We start from the raw sequence: 17,234 nt of genomic DNA, 5'->3' as shown, positions 1-17,234 counted from the left end.
TGAATGATTATACACTGTTCATGAGTGCTGGCTCCAGTACTTTCTCACTTGAATTTTCAGTTACAGTCGTGTGAAGCAGTTGATTTTTCTACTTAGTTAGGGCTTTGCTGTCAGATGAGAAAGAAAAGAGGCAGTTTTGCAGCTGTCTGTCTAAGTGGGTGCTACTAAAGAGCAGGACTAAAGGGCTGGTCTGGTTAAATGTGAACAGGTAAAAGTTTTTCTCCGTATTGAAAAACAAAGGGAATCCAGAGAACTGCCTACAAAAGTCTTATATTGTGGTCCAAGCTTCACTGGAAATGATTGAGAATTAGTTGTTGAGTCTAAGGAGCATTGCATTACTAACATAATTGCAAGGTAGTCCTTTGTATGATTGTAAATTGGGTTTGTACTTCATCAATAAGCTTTTTGACAAGAAGCGTCCATCACAGTGGCGCTCTCATTTGCCACAGTAGAATAGAAAATGAAGTATCCCAATAATTGCATTATAGTTTCCTTATTGTGGGACAAGAAAGCAATGTGGTATAATTAGGTTTGATTGGAGTGCATGTTTCCGGTAAGATCTGAAATTAATGATGTTGCTATAGTGACACATCTGCGGCCACCAGTGCGTGAAACATAAAGTAATTCATTCGACAAGAGAAGACATCTGTTAACTGCAAGGATGCGGAGCGTATTGACACTGACCAGAAATACTAGACGTTATGTGATAAATGAACAAATGATGCTGAAACAGGAGGACAGATAATTTGTACTTAATCTGCTGGGAGAACTTTAATCTTCTCACTGGTTGCATTTGACAATGCCATTGTTTAAAGAACAATGCTGCAGAGAACTCATAAATTTTAAAACTTAACTCAGGGTGCAGCCTATTAAAGCAATACATTAATTCCTTTGTTAGGGAGTTTTTATCTTCATGTAGAACAAAGCCATTACTAAAAACACCCACTAAAACAACAGGTTTTTTAGGACTCACATTTTAATTATAGCATCTATTACCCAAAATGCCATGTTGTTTAGACTTGAATCACATATAAGTTTGACAGAAAGGCATCAGCCGTTATGAGGGGGCGGGAGGGGCAGCCATGGGAGGAGCGATTTTGAGCATTTTCCAACGGCAGCTGAGCGTGAGATCCTCTCCACGGTACGAAAATATTCTAATCATGAAAGAAAAATGAAGATATTTGGCAGTATTTATTAAACATTTCTGTTGCTTAGGGTGTGGGATGGCAAACCTTCTGCCGTTCATGACAACTACCAGAGTATTCAGCTAAAACAAATGCATACAGTTTTCCAAGCGTAGTTATTTACTAATGCATACACTTGTATTTGAGTTCTGTAATTAACATTTTAGCGGGTGTTTGGACCAAATGAGATACTTAACAGATATAATAGTTGAACAGATGCATAGAGCAATGGGATTCTTGATTTTCCTGGAAAAAGCCTTGTGTTAGAGGTTGATGTATATGGGCTTCTTCATTAAATGTGCCTAATGTAATGTACTATTAGAATAGCGAATTTCAGTAATTGTTTCTGAAAATTAATCTTTTAAGGTATGCTTTAATGTACTCTTTATCTGTTTGACATAATCTGCCACAGATAAAGAGTAGTTATTCCATCAGCATTTTTTAATGTCTCCTCACTTCGCTTTGATGAATGTATATTCACACTATTGCCCTTACGTTTCTTCTACCTCTATGATTTTTAGGACTACTAAAGTTGCAGGATGAGTAGAGCAGGCTAAGAGAGGAAAGTTTTGATGCAGATATCCTACAGGAAGCTTCCAGACGTGCACTCAGAGTAAAACAGTCAAAGAAATCCTTACTGTGTGGCTTCTGTTGGACTCCCATTGACTGAAAATACAAGGTGTATCCAATGAGCAGGGATACTGCTCTTTGGTATTGCTGTCCTTTTTACAGGAGGCAGAGGCACAGCGGAAATAGCTGCTGTTATTCATAACTGTGTTAACTGTTACTTCTACTGTTACCTTCTGCCCAGGAAAGAATAAACATATCTCGGCTCTCTTTCTTTACCCTCATTCTTAATGAGTTGTACTGGAGTTTGTTTGGTTTGAGGTTTTGTGGTAGATATGTTTATGACCTTTTCCTGAGTGGAGCAGCTGAGTGAGCAGACATATTCTGCATATATGTTTACCATGAGTTTTTTAATTTTTTTTCAGGGTTCATAGAAAGAATTTGCATCTCAAGATTGATAGCAATAGTATAATTATTAAGAGTGTTGGGCCTAATCGACCTTGAAGTTTACGTAGAAATGTTCGCATTTATACTGGCTTTTTATCTGTTTAAGCAAGTAGCTTGAAGCACTCATATTTTATGGAAAGTTACCCTCTCAGATTCTCACAAAGTTAGTAATTCTTCTGCTGTATGTATTTTCTTGGGTTTTTGTTTTGGCCTTTTTAGATTGTTGGTATTGGTCCAAATTACAATCTAATAATATAGGATCAGAAAGATCTGCATCTGCTTCTGGAGAAAAAAAAAAATATACTGCTCTGCTGGGAATCACATCTGTTGCCACCCAGGGAATGATACCTTCAGGACTTTTTCCTTAGAAATTAATTTCCTCTTTGCCTGCTTTACTCTGTGTTTAATGAGACAATTGAGGGAGGCTCTTGGCTTCATTAAAGAATATTCTAAATATTTTTTTCAGCAATTGTATACTAACTTTTGTCAGGTTATTTTTGTTATGTGGTGCCTACATTCCAGAACAAAGTTTAAGAATGTGGAGTAGTAGTAGTATATATTATATTAGAAAATCTACCTCTAGATGTTTGAAAGGCTTGCATTTTGGGGCATAAAGTGAAAGATGTGTTGTTTTGTCAAGGCGTATTAGTCTTCAACTCAAAGACTAAAATTTGAGACAGAACTGCTGCTAAAATTATAACGTGACTGACTGGCATCATGTAATGTCTGGAACAAGTTGTTAGGAGCGTTTCTGTCCCACTTTGGTGTTTTATCCATTGGGAGAATTTAGAAGTAAATTCTTAATTTGCACATGTTGTGAAGTTTAACTTCCATGTGGATGTCCAAAACAGGTGTATTTTGGTTTATTTTTTGCAGAAATTTTTGGAGTCACTTTCAGCAGCGACCTGTATTTGTCTTACACATCAGGTTATTGTGACTATTATTGAAAGCCTTACACTAGTCTTTAAGAAAGAAGAGTAAACTGTAACTGTTTTTTCTTTTCTTTGTCTTTTTTTTTTAATTACAATTTTGCAGCCTCTTTTCGTACATCATAGATGTTTCCCAATACCGCAGTGATAGAAAGGATCATATAAGTAATGTATAAGATGCAAATATTGAATTAGGATTGCCGGTTTGTTTATTTCCACATCTTTAGAAATTGATTCTTTCTTCTTGCCCATTTTTCCTAAACTTCCTTCCCTGGCTCCTGATGGTTGCAAGATAGGAAAATCCATACTTCTTTGCTCAGCAGCTCTTCTTCTCTGCTTGCTGAGAAGGGGTTCGAGGAAAACACAAAAATTTTCCACCTCTCTACCTTTCCCTCACCAAGCATGATTTGGAGTTGGATGCATTTAACGGTGTCAGAAGAAATAATCTTTCCATACAATAATCATAGGTCTAATGTTGTTTCCTGCTCAGTTTTCCCAAGGAGCAATTACAGAACTAGTGGGAAGCATGTTTGGCAGTCACCTGCTGTCTCAAGTTTTGAATAACATTTAGCTTCACGAGTCCTAGGGAATGTTTTATTTTAGTTCAAAGGCTTGGCAAAGCTAAGGGCAGTGAAGAGATATTAGCATGCCTAGAAAGTAAGGAAAGTGGTGCAGAATTATTTGGAAATTTATTGCAATAAACATTATTGAACAAAATGGATGGGTTTTGATTTTATTTTTTTTATATATATGGAGATTTTAGTCTCTCATATTTATTAGTGGAAACTTTTGTGTTTCTCATGCAAAACGGGGATTGGATTTTTCTAGTCTGTAATTAAAGTAAAAAATTTAATCAACAAATTTAACAAAAAGTCTCAATATACGTACAGCTTCTAAAGGCAGAAGAAGTAATTTCTCATGACTTCATATAATTACTGTAAAACAAAAATAATTTTCTTATCCCTTGTATAGAAGTAACCAAAAAATTCAGACTTCTAATTCTAGACATCAGGAACTTTGTCTTCCTGGACTGTTTTCCAACCTTGGAAATATTCTTCTTCTCATGTGAATTTTTGGTAATGTTAGGGATTTTTTTATGGACAATTAATGCATTTCACATAAACATTTTAAAAGTATGTTTTAAAACTCAAATAATATGACTATAGAAAAAAAATCCTCAAAAACATATATGGAAGAGCAAATGGGCAGTGTCTTATTTTTTTAGTGGTAGAGGGGGAATTTGGAATGATCATCTCACGCTGGTAATACAGGAAGACATGGTTTGATAGTGCAGAATGACAGAACAACAATTGAATTGTCAATATACAGATATTACTAGTGAATAGGAGTGGTGGACATCTCAAGTATAACTAAGAAAGACATGAGATTCTTACAGCCTTGCTGAATCTTTGAAGATCACCGATGGTTCTAGCCTGATTAGATGTATAAACTGGATGCTAACTGTCCAAACAGTTCTGTTTTCCAGATAGTAATTATAGCATATGTTATGATTTTAGTCTTCTCTGTTCCTTTGGCTTACTCTATTGGCATACTGGGAAAAAGACACAGTATAAAAACTGTCTAGATAAATAAAATTATATGAAGTGTTTTACTCTGCAGTTTTTATTTATAGAAAATTATCACATCCTCCATACTAAGAATATTGTAGAAACTTTATGAATGTCACTGTTGGTACTATGTTGTTTTTAGTTTTTTGATCATCAGATTTATATATTTTAATGACCCAAAACTGTATGGCTAAATATAACAATGAGTTTATATTCTATTAGTTTCACTTCAACTGAGTAACCATAGAAAAAAAGGTTATGAATGGCCATTATCAAAGTAATCTTTTGTGAGCTGACCAGGCGAAGTGAGGCAGTAGTGACTCTTTTTGCCTGATGTGCCTCATCATGGAAGGCTGAAGCCCCCACGCCTCAATTGGAACTTTCCCAAACTGGAGGATGCAGCTCCTTGGCAGAGGTGGATGCAAAGTGTCAGTCCAGGAGTGACACCCTGTAGTTTCTTACAAATGTCAAGTGAGCTCTGAAAACACTGACTTCATTCATTCCGGCTTGTTCCGGTTGGAGGCTAAATCCATCAAATTTGGAAGTGATGTTAGGTCTTAATGACTTATTCTAGATAACACTGAATGTGCCAAAGTGCGGGATAGCTGTATGAATTTTGGGGGTTTGGTGGGTTTTTTTAAATTTGATTTTCTGTTTGGTTTTTTTTGTGTGCTATTTGTTGGGTTTTGTTTGGTTGATTGTTTTTATTGGTGTTGTTTTTTCTTTAGCTTTTTCTGATACGTGGTGTAAACTCTTGCATTGTCTTTTGAGGGACAGTTCTATCCAGATACTGCATTTTCTATCTTTCATATGAAGAGAAAAGTTTTTGTGTTTTTTCAAGCTTGTATGTTTAGTATATTAGTATTTTGGGAGAATCAGCTTGGAGGTGGAACCAGTGATTTCTTCCAGTATGACTAAACCTGATCTTTCTCCACAAACATTCCTTTAATTAACTAAACTGGTGCTAGCTAATGATTCATTCCTTCTTTCCAAAAGAAAGATTATGGGGGATTTTCTGTGGCCTTCTCATGGTATTTTTTGCTGCTTTGTGACATACTACTTCTTTATTACAGGAACACTTACACAGAATGAGATGGTATTTAAGCGCCTCCACCTGGGTACTGTGTCCTATGGAACAGACACAATGGATGAAATTCAGAGTCATATTATAAACTCATATTCACAGGTATCTCATTTCATAAATTATTTACCTTGAATATTGAGATTTTTTTTTAACAGCATTGAAGCATTGTTGTTACTGATTATGTCTAGAAATTTGAGATTCTGTGAAAGTTCTTTCATTTATAGGTGTCTCTTAACAGATGAAGGGGCAAGATGTGAGACAGTATGTAGTTCTCTCCTGATTCTGAAGTTCCTCATAATACCCACTTGAAGGAATTTACTTTTCTGTTCCCCACTAACACTATCTGTGTTAAACTGTCTCTGCAGTGCAGTCTTTCTCCTGCTAAATCATTTAAGAGAAAGCTATTTATTACTGAGACTACAAATTACAAGTGTCCAGAACAAGACAAACAGTAATTATATCTTTGGAGAGATTCATAAAGTATAGACATTGGAAAGCCACATTAGTTGGTATAACCAAGAAGTAAGAAAAAAAAACAGGTTGTCAAAATAAAAAAGACATATCTGAAAGTGTTGTTTTAAAAAATTAAGATGATTGCTAACAGCTCAAATGGGAGAGGAGACTGAAATGGAAAACTCCATATTGCTTGAGAGTGAAGTGTTTGTGTGATGTACGAGTGCTTGGTCTGGACAGTGTAGAAGAGGATTGTGGCTCTCTGTCTGTAGGTCAGTTGAGGGATGAAGGAGAAAGATGGAATTCTGCAAGCATCACTTGCATCTTCTATATATATGTATATATAAACTATTTGGGTGCTTTCTGCAAACCTTTCTAGGCACCTGATTCTACTCTGAGATTAGGAGGGATTTTTTACTTTATTTCTTTATTTCTATTGTTTGAAACAGAAAAGAAAAAAGTGACAGAAGAGGACAGATATTATGGGTTAACTAAAATTTCCATATGTTGCTTACAGTACGATAATAAAACTTTATATACAAGTTCTTTTCCATAGTTAACTTGGATGCACAAACATGACTGGCTGACCCAGTTTAGTTTGTAGACTGACCTCCTTGTCTGTGTCCTCATTTTCTCATGTAAAAGGATTGTAGGATCAACGATTTATTTGAATCTTTAGTTGTGCTCTGTTTTGAACTATGGCTCCCTTTTCATTTGTTTAAAATAAAACTTTAAAAGTAGCTGTTTGACACCATACTGGACTCAGTTAAAATTATTTAGCTTTTGAGAAGAGAGACAGGAAGGAAAGCAGTGAAAAAGAAATATACATTTTAAGTTTTTAGTCTGCAACTTCAATTTATTTATTATTTCCCACTTCATCATAGTTCTTTGTCAGTACAGCATTGAGTAATTGAGATGCAATAATATTCCTTGAGATGAGGATGGAGCTCTTTTACCTAAAGATCAACAGTCCAAATCTGGTTCAGAATGGGTTACTGAAATGACTGTTACCTTACAGTGTTTATACAAATAACCCAAAGATTGTTTTCTATAATGGATTGTTTGGGTATTCACAGTAATAACTGTAGTAATAAATAATACTAACTGACGGTCTTGGACTGACACACCTAGATCTGACTGAGTTTGACAACTAAGGGCCAGTTATTTTCTGGAGGAGTCATACTTATTAACACTATTTTTGTAGTTTGCAGTTAAATAATATGCTATCTGAACAAAATTGCATAATTCCTGGAATTCTTAGTTGCTTACAGCTTTTACTAGTCTACTGTAAAATTTAGTGAGCGATACCCATGGTTAATTTAAGTTTTTAGTAGCTGTAACATATTTGGCACTGAAACTTTCTTGGAACTTCCTTTTTTTTCAGCTTTATATAGCACTACTTGATGTTTAAATAATGCTTTAATTATGTGTGTGTTGGTAGCAACTCTTTTAAACAGAAAAATGAAGGTGTCTTGGTAACAAAACAAGAAACTATTAAACAATTGTTTCAGTCTGAAAAAGTATGGTGAGGTTTTTGTTTAATCTATGATAATAGAAGCTGCCAGTTAGCTAGGCAGTGGTTCTTGTGTGACATTGATTTTTATCCCTTGTTTGTGTTCTGTTTTGTTATTACAGTGGACCTACTAAACTATTGTCATCTTAATGTAACACACAAATCTATTATAACCTGATTATATTTCCCCACTGGAAGCATTTTGTGATAGAGGGCATAATCTTTAATGGAATTTGTGTGAAATTAAATTATACAAGCATCAATAAACATAACATAATTCAGAAGGAGTAAATCAGCTTAATTTATTTGTGGCTGTAATGGCATCAGCGTTAGCAGAATGCAAATGCAAAGGTTTAAAGCAGTAGCTGAAAAGCAGTGCCAGATGAGCAGAAAGTTAAACCTTTTATTAGACAACACTGTAATTTGATGGGCAGAATCTTCACGGTTCAGCAGATTGCAGTCAGGAGGAAAAAAAGAGTGGTTTCTGAAGAGGTTTTCTGAGTTACCCTGGAGTGAAGAGAAGAATGTTTGGTAGTACTGCTGATATATTTAATGTGCTGACTTGGTAGCGGGGGGGGACACAGGGGAAAAAAAAAAAAACCACCAAACAATAAAAAAATTAAAACAAAAGAAAAATTAAAAAGAAAAAACACACAAAAAACCCACACACACCACCACTGAAGCCCAAAAAGAACCAAAGAAATGTTGTTTTCAACTAGTTATATAGTACTTTCTCTTAAAAGATTTATTCAGTCATATACTTGAGCATTTCTGAAGGATAACCTAAAATAGTGATAGTTTGCTGGTTAGGCAATAGTAATGTGGTCTTCAGATATGTGTCAATCTATTATTTTGCATTATTATTTTATTAGATTATTGAATTCTTGTAAGAACAAACAAATTTCAGCCTGCAACAAAAGCATACAAACTGTATTAGTTCACAAATAATATAGAAATTGTGTAGGTTATAAATTAAAGCAGCAATAGTTGGATTTTAATGACTCCTAATATTTATACTTAACAATGATAGCTTGCTTTTGTTCTTTTGTTCCATACCAATGCAGTGGTCTTTAAAATACAGAGATTTGGCTGAAGATTTAAAAGAAAAGGTGGGGTTTTTTTCAGTTTAATGGCATTGGAGTTTCCAATGTCTGAATGTAGGCAAGGTGACAAAGGGACTAAGGAAGAACAAAAAACATCACCCTTGCAATTTTGTTTTGGCATTTCTGAACTCATCCAATTGATATCTGGCGCAAATACTATTTAAAATATAATTCTTAGAGTGTAAAGAACTATTGAAATGGGTCACTGAAAAAGGTAAATTCCGAAGCGAGGAATCAGGGTGTCCTGGAGAATCCAGTCAGCCCGTTCACACCTTTTGCTGCATATGTCTTCTCATTTCACATTTTTCAGTTGTCTTTGGGCTCTGTTAACTGAAATCTGACTACAAATGCAAGGTGATGAACGCACAGTTCTACAGAAAAGTAGATGAGAGTTTTTATGAATCACAAACTGAATGAGTTAACAGTAGGTTATATAAAATAAATAAATAGTTACTCCCCTTATCATTTATCAACCTTTGTAAAGGGAGCAATCATATGCATATGTTAGTATTCACATTTTACTTCCATTATTGGTCTTCGTTTTACTGATCATTGTGTTGGGTCTTAAAGGTGCACTCTCAGAACAGTGGAAACAGTACAAGTTCAACACCATCCAGGAAACCTCAGTCCTCTGCACCCAAAGTCCGCAAGAGCGTCAGCAGTCGGATACACGAGGCAGTGAAGGCCATTGCACTGTGCCACAACGTGACCCCAGTATATGAATCCCGGGCTGGTGTGTCTGGAGAAACAGAATATGCAGAGGTGGATCAGGACTTCAGCGATGAAAATAGAACTTACCAGGCTTCCAGCCCTGATGAGGTTAGTATGCAAGGGTGAAAAAATTAATCTCTCCTAAAGAACAGGATAAGCTAAGGTAAAAAGAGCAGAACTGTGAAAGGAGAGTGTTTAGGCCAGGGTTTCTTTAAAATCAGCAGTAATCTGGTTTTATTTCCTCTACAGCTGTAGGAATATTGGTATTTTTGTTACATAAAAGTGTTTTCAGTTATTTGACCAAAGAGTCTGTGAAATCAGCGTTTTGGGATCAGTACTGTGTTGAGTATTGAGTATTCTCAAAACATTAATCCATGTATGAATTACAGCATATACATGCACAAGGGAATATGAAACTGCTTTGAGTGATGGACAACTAGGTACATTAGCTAGAGAAACTACCAATTAGTGGAATGTATAGATTCTTAACAGGAAAAAAAAAAAAACGCACAACCTCAAATACTCCTATAGAGAAGCTTTTGAACTTCAAGCACTAGGCAGCTTCATAATCTTCAGAGTTCAGTCAAAACTGCATCAAGTGTAGCACAAATTTAAAACCCCATTTCAATAAAAATAAGCATAAGTTGATCTAATACAAGATAATATTTCTTCAACAAACCTCTTGCCACAACGTAGTCTATTAATATTATTGATCTATATTAGGTTTACATGTATAGCACCATATGTAATACTAATAAAACTTCAGCAATTCAAACTACAAGCTGTAATTGTTAAAAGTTACAAGCTTATAACAAATATTTTTAGTAATGTAAGAAATAAAATTAACCAAATTACCAGGTATTGCATGCATTTCAGATGCTATAAACACAGTTCATAGTGTCAAAGGATTGTAGAATATAAAGAAGTGGCTGGTTCTCAGTGATTAAAATGTGGCAGTCAGAACATTTTTTAAAATAAACTTTGACATGACTTGAGATGCTGCTCTTTGGCTAAAATCAGTAATCCATAATATACTATGTGTTGTTATATAGTGTGGGTTGATCTGCATTATGAATTGAAAATGCTGGAAGTAGATTTGTTTATGTCATAGATACACTGTAAATATAGTTTGTTAGTGTAGTTGTATAATGTTTGACTTGTATTATGCACATGTATACGAATTTTGGTAGGCCCATTCATGTTCAAAAAATAGATCAGTGTAATGAGCCTGTGAGGTCTTATTAAATATAATGAGAGACTGCATAAGCACATATCTACCTATGAAGGTATGATGACAGCTATGTATTAAGTAAACTTTCCGTTTTAACAGCTCAAGGTATCACTAAATCAGATGAAGAAACGTTAAATTGAGAGAGACTGAGTTTTTTCCTCCCAATTGCTGTTCTGTCCCTCTGAGCCTCTGCATATTCATTCGATTGTTTGCAACCTGAAAATATTACCATAAGGAGCAATTTTACTCCTGTATTTGCTAAAGGAAACAGCTGTAAGACAAGAATTGTGCAGGTGATACCCTGGGAAGACAGTAGGGAATTTGACCTTGGAAAGAGAAAAGGAAAGTTGATAAGTGTTAATACGACAGAACTGGGACACCAGGTGGAAAGGGAAATGGAAGGGGAAATAATCAACAAAGAAACTGTTAGTACTTCAAGGAAGAGGAAGCACAGGTATCCTTTTAATAATGGTATTTTTTTATCATCTCGACCCATACATTCAAACTACCTGACAGTGAAATAAAAAACTTAAATTTTTAGAGCAGACAGCATTAAATTTCATTTTCATTTCTGAAAGATGATGCTGGAAGCACTAGTAAAATTATCATATTGAATAAATATGCTATAATATAGTGAGAAATTGATGCTAAATGGAGTCTTATAAAAAGATCAAACAAACAAACAAACAAACAAACAAATCTAAACAGCGTAAAAATTGCAACATGACAGCAAAAACCGTAAGAGTTGAAAGACTAGCAAGTCTTTATCATAATTTTTTAAAGAGTTCTATTGATGCAATGTTTGCAAATCACTGGAGCCTAAGGAAAATAATGTAAATGGTTCATTATTTAGCTTATTGAACTTTCCTGCAGTTAGGTTGACGGATGATGCCAATGTTTCCCAATCACCAAAGTACCATTTTAAAAGCATTTTTTATTGAGTAAAGTGCTTTGAATATTGCACCCTGGAGCTTTATTTAGGGAAATGGTTCAATTGATGTTTTCTTTTTAACCTCAGCACTGACCTATCACAACATATTTGGTTAATAAGCAACATTATAATTTAGTAGACTTAACCAGTTTTATTCAGTTTTACAACTCTATTCTCTTAGATTTTGTTTATGGATCTGGTTTGATTGCAGTTTTTTGAAAAAAGATGTTATTTGCAAAGTTGTCTGTTACTTATATAATATTGCATGATATCACAATAGCATATAAAGAGCAGAGAACAATGTGTAAGTATAAACTATTCTTCCATGTAGGAAAGTATAAGAAGCAGTTTAGTAATATGTTGACACACTATACACTTAAGGAATTGACTTGAGGAGTTCATTTGAAATTCTTCACATCTGTGTGTGTATGTGTACATCCATATACAGATAAAACATAACCATAACAAAGTATGCACATTTGGAAGTAGGTACATTCATCATAAAAGATGTATTTATCTATTGTTAGAGTATCCTGAGATAAGCAACTGATTTTGTATTCATAATGTGAACCCTACTTATGCCAGGCTCTTTGTTTCTTATGATAAGTGATCAATATTTCATTTTCTCTGAAAGACTGGAAAGTTTCATTTGTCTGTCACTTGTCCTCTACAGCTGTAGCATAGCAAACAATAAACATTCACTGAGAACTCACTGAAAAAAAGTGAAAACAGCTCTTACTTGGCTGTCACGGATGTGGGTTCAGCTCATGTGTGGAAAGCCAGCTACCCTAATGTAATGAACAATCATAAAAGGATATAAGCTAAGTAGGTAAAGGAATGGAGTTCAGAGGTCACAGACCCCAGCAATTCAGGGGCATGCTGTGAACAGGAGCCTTTGAAGACCTTTACTCCCCTTTGGTCAGAAAAGATTGATCAGTCACGATTCCTAATAACTGCTTACTCTCGTAAGCCAACTATTTATTGGTTATGCTTTGTCCTGCACTGTTATATTCTCAAGCATTTCTAATTCCAGGATTCTGAATATTTAAATACTACTTTGAAGAGCGGTCAGTTGTTTAATTCGAACTTTTCTGTCCAGAGACAACAGAGTTGCTAAAATTAATTACAAGGATACAAAGCCAATCATTTAAAAACAGACAAGGAAATGATATGCCCTTGGTGAAACAGCTTTTGTGTTTACAAAAGTGAAGCTGTAATGTATGAGACATGTTGTATTGTTTAATTCATTTTATTGTGAGTGCTTATTGAAGCGAGACTAATTGTGTTGTTTTGTCAATGTATTGTGAAAAGCAAATCATTCAGTAGCATAAACCCATGACTTTTGTGACCTTCGAGACCTACAAAGAATAACTACTCCATAGCTTGTCTTGAATATTGATCGGCAGTTTTTTCACATGATCAACCTGTATTTTTAAGTTAATAATTTTAGTTTAATTATGAAGTTTCTCCATGAAAAGTGGTGGACTGCAAATGTTCATTATCAGATCATTGTTCATAAATACAAACAAATCAATGCTGATTGAAAACATATGTGCATCGTACACTCAGGCAGTAGGAAAAATAAATCTCTGCTTCTTCCCTGTTTCCAAACCAATATCCTTAACTGCTAAATACCACACATACCAACTCAATATACCTTACATGGCAACCTGATTTTGAAAGTAGATTGTATTGTCTGAAGTGAAGATGCTCTTAAATACTCTGAAATAAATGGAGGTTGGTTTCATAAGAATTATTCTACGCAGCAAAACTAGCACAGAAAATTTCCATCCCTAGTCCTTCTTTCTCACCCTGCAAATTGCTCCCTCATATATGACAAAACCTTCAAAGCCTTTATTTTTATGGGTCATTTTTCAGTTTAAGTGATCAGGTTCATAGCATGGCTCCAGAAAATCTGTCAACACAACTGTGGGGAACTCCCAAACTACTGGATGGGGTGGAGAAGAGCTGCCAACACCAGCTGTGAGGTGGTGGATCTTTTTCTTAAATGGATATTAGCTCAAGGGGCAATATTGTATGTTGAAAGTGACAATGAGTTGGTCATAAACTGTTTTGAGCAACGCTTGGGAAATATTGAGCAGTTAGATATTTCTGCTAGGGAGCAGCAGTGGCAGGCTGGCCTGCCAGGAAAGGGAAGCAAGGAGCTAAACTTGATAGCCAGGCTGCTAGAGGCAGTGACCTCAGTGAGGAGGTGGACAGTCTCACAATATTCAAGCATGGTGAAAACATCATGTATTATGATAGAAACCAGAGACAGTCAAGAGTATTGATTGTTGTACAGGTCTGTGATGATGAGGCATGTCTGAAGTCAGATCATTAAGTCAGGATCAGGTCCCAAGATAGGAACCAGCATTAGCCACAGTCTGATGATTGCAAGGGGAGTTCATGGCAGTGAGGCAGGTCCAAAGCTAGGAGGAGGTCCTGCCTGCCTGTCAGGGCCAGGTCAGCAGGTACATGGCCAAGCGTGGGCATAGCTGCAACATGACTGCAGTGTAGCTCTTACAGGACCAAGTGTGAGAGCTAAGTGAAGGGGAGGGCAGCCTCCATGGAGGCTTCTTCACACTTTCTTCATCACAGCTCTTAACAGCAAGCTGGCCTTGAACACAGCTGGTTAAACTCCTAGGTAGGAGGATGCACTCAGGGCCTTGACAGTTTTGGTCTAAATAGGGGTTTGAATTTTTTTTTTTCATAGAAATACATTGCTGTTCTGTCTTGGTTGAGAAAAGATTATGTTTGAATCAAGTAAATATTCAATCTCTGTTTCAATTTACACAAGCTAAGAGTGGGGTGGTTTGTTTGGTTGTGGTGTTTGTCGGGTTTTTTTTCTTCACTTCTGCTTTCTATCTCAAACTATTCTATTATAAAAAACTGAATGAGTGGATTAGGTTCCTAAGACCAGCTAATTTCCAAATAGCCCAGAATTCAAAGGGAGTGGTAGTAGTATGGTGGTTTGTGTATTCCAGTTCTGATTGATGTAGTATCTAAAGCAAGGAAGAACAGCCTGAAGGCATTTTTTGGTCTTCTGCCAAGCAGAAACATCCTGTTAGGATTGATCCAGTAACTGAAGGTCTTCAGGATTCAGCAGGTTGCTTCAGATACCTCACTGTGTGCCCAAGGCAAGGCGAGTTTCATTTTTTCAAGTGACCGTATCACGTTTCCTTCAACTGGGACTTCTTCGTGCCGTCATGCTCCCAAGATGACAACTGGAGGTAGTTACATTTTCCACAGAAGAAATGGACTCAGTGTTGTGGTTCCCCAAATGGAGAATTAGTAAGACATGTGGGTGATAACTGATATTTCTTGTTGGTCCAGAGGAAGCTAAGGTGGATATTAATCTGAGAGGGAATGTGAGCGACCTTCCTTGTCTAAGCTATTCACCCTCACAGGGAGAGGTCAGGAGAATTCAGAGATGGGCCTTGAGCTATGTAGGGAACAGTCCTGAACCTACTGATTGAATGGCCTAAAGCCATCTAACACCACTCCAGAGAGGAGCAAACTCCTGTTATTTGATAGGGCAGGGAGGTACTTAACTGTTTCATCTTCAGAGTTGAAAGTAAATAAAGATATGGCTGATACTTTCAGTGCTTTCTATGGACAATCTCATTTATCTTATTTTGATTATTAACTTGTCTGCTTAGATATTTGTAGCATTTTCTGCTGCATAATTATTTTCATTGGAGTTATTAAATGGGAGCCATAGGCTAAGAGAACTTATTGTAGAAGAGACTTTTTCCTTAAAAAATAATTTTAAAATGTTGGCTCCACAGTTAAATAAAAAATCACTTAGAATGTAATAGCTTTACCATAAAATTAAATATACCAAGGTTTTTGTGGCCTATCAATTTACATGTTTTCTAAAGTTTTAGGGTTTTTTTTAATGTCTAGTAGTATTTATTTTATATTAAAATCAGTGTAATTAAACATGCAGTTCTGAATCTACAACAGGAATAGTACGTTTGGGTTTTCTTCTGTGCTTGGTATGGGATTTTGTGGCTGATAATATACGTAACTGCATCGTTGTCACTTAACCTTCTGTACTTTCTAGAACTTTCTAGAACTTTCTAGAAACTACACAAGATATTTTTAAGTGGCTTGTTTTGATTTGGTTCTGTAAATGAACATTACTAAGAAAATGGGATGATTATGTCCCCCAAACCTGGAATTAGTATGCAGGGCTACCATTGCCTATAACAACACTGCTTCTGAAGTTTCCCTTCTTACGCCCCTCTCAAGACACACACATTTCTTGAAGAAGCTGCTTCCACCTCCTGTGCAGGTACGGCTGTAGGTTATGTTGTGGCTTGCGCCATCACTACTTGAATTGAAAGAATTTCCTTATGAAGTCTCCAAATTTGAGAGGAAATCTGAGCTGTCATGATTGAAGAGTTTGATATATGAGGCTGTGATCTATGGAAGCTCTGAGTGTCAGGTGGGCTCTAGTGGAGAGACACTGTTAGCACAAGCAACCAGAGCTCAACAGTGGGCGTATGGTAAATAGAAATATCTGAAAGGTCTTTGAGTAAGAAACACTGAACAAGAGGTATTTCTTAATAGATATACTATTAGATATACTAATAGATATAGATATGCTACTAGATATACTAATAGATATACTATATGTATTTTGTATATTTTGTATCTACTATATATATTTTGTCAGATATACTTCCATTCCATAATGCAGGTATTTACTACCTTCATTCTTAAGTTGGAAGTTGCTCCTTTGACTTTCTCATGTGAGAGGTGGACAGCTGTCCCTACCCTTTGGATTGCTACTGAGTGGAAGACACCACAGAAGCTTTTGGTGACTCCAGCTACATTACCTGTCCTGGGTACACTGCACATTTAGGGGGTTCAGATGCACATCTGTGTCTCAGTAGTGGGACAACCCTGTGTCTACCAAAGTACTTCTGTCTCCTGGGCTGCCCATTTCCATAGAAGGGAAGCTTGGTGATAAGCCATACAAGATCCACAAAATATTTCAATAAGTCTCTAACCTGAATTCAGGAAACTTGACACATTTCATCCTTGAGTGTTAGGAAATAATTGGTTATTGACAAATAAATATTATAATTAGAATAGATTTTTTGAAGCAAAATGGTAGCATCACCAGCAAAGACTTTTGTGTTCATCTAACCTTTGATTGTTTTATCTGACTGCATCCAATATGTCAAGCTCTGTAGAAGCCACAGTCATACCTAGCATTTACCTGGCATTTTAGGGTCTCTTGATGTGTGCACACTAAATTGCAAGACTATTTTAATGTGAGATTTCAGAAATGTATTGGAGAATGTACTTGTAGAGGGAAAACCTTAAGAACAGAGACTTACCTGAGAATCCTTTTTCTGAACTCTCTATAGCTAGCCATTCAGTATATATTTATTTGTGAAGATTCATAATGTAGATTTTCATGCCATCTGTGAAATACTTTTTTTTTTAATATATATATGTTTATTTTAAAAGCTTCAGATATTTAATGGTAAGATATGGCT

The 17,234-nt window shown here is 35.8% G+C and overlaps 1 protein-coding gene across 6 annotated transcripts in view; it reads left to right on the top strand.

The window, feature by feature from the left end:
- The window catches only part of ATP9B (ATPase phospholipid transporting 9B (putative)), a 165,202-nt gene that overhangs the window by 124,333 nt on the left and 23,635 nt on the right, over window positions 1-17,234 (top strand). For all 6 annotated transcript variants that reach the window (XM_065830090.2, XM_065830088.2, XM_065830087.2 and 3 more), the window contains 2 exons: window positions 5,769-5,881; window positions 9,419-9,667. In XM_065830090.2, coding sequence (XP_065686162.1) covers window positions 5,769-5,881; window positions 9,419-9,667 — 362 coding nt within the window. The remainder of the gene's footprint in view (window positions 1-5,768; window positions 5,882-9,418; window positions 9,668-17,234) is intronic.

Source organism: Patagioenas fasciata, chromosome 2 (genome assembly GCF_037038585.1).
Source record: "Patagioenas fasciata isolate bPatFas1 chromosome 2, bPatFas1.hap1, whole genome shotgun sequence".
In the NCBI taxonomy this organism is placed as follows: Eukaryota; Metazoa; Chordata; class Aves; order Columbiformes; family Columbidae; genus Patagioenas; species Patagioenas fasciata.
The sequence above is the reverse complement of the archived record's forward strand: the minus strand, read 5'-3'. Positions and strand labels throughout refer to the sequence as shown.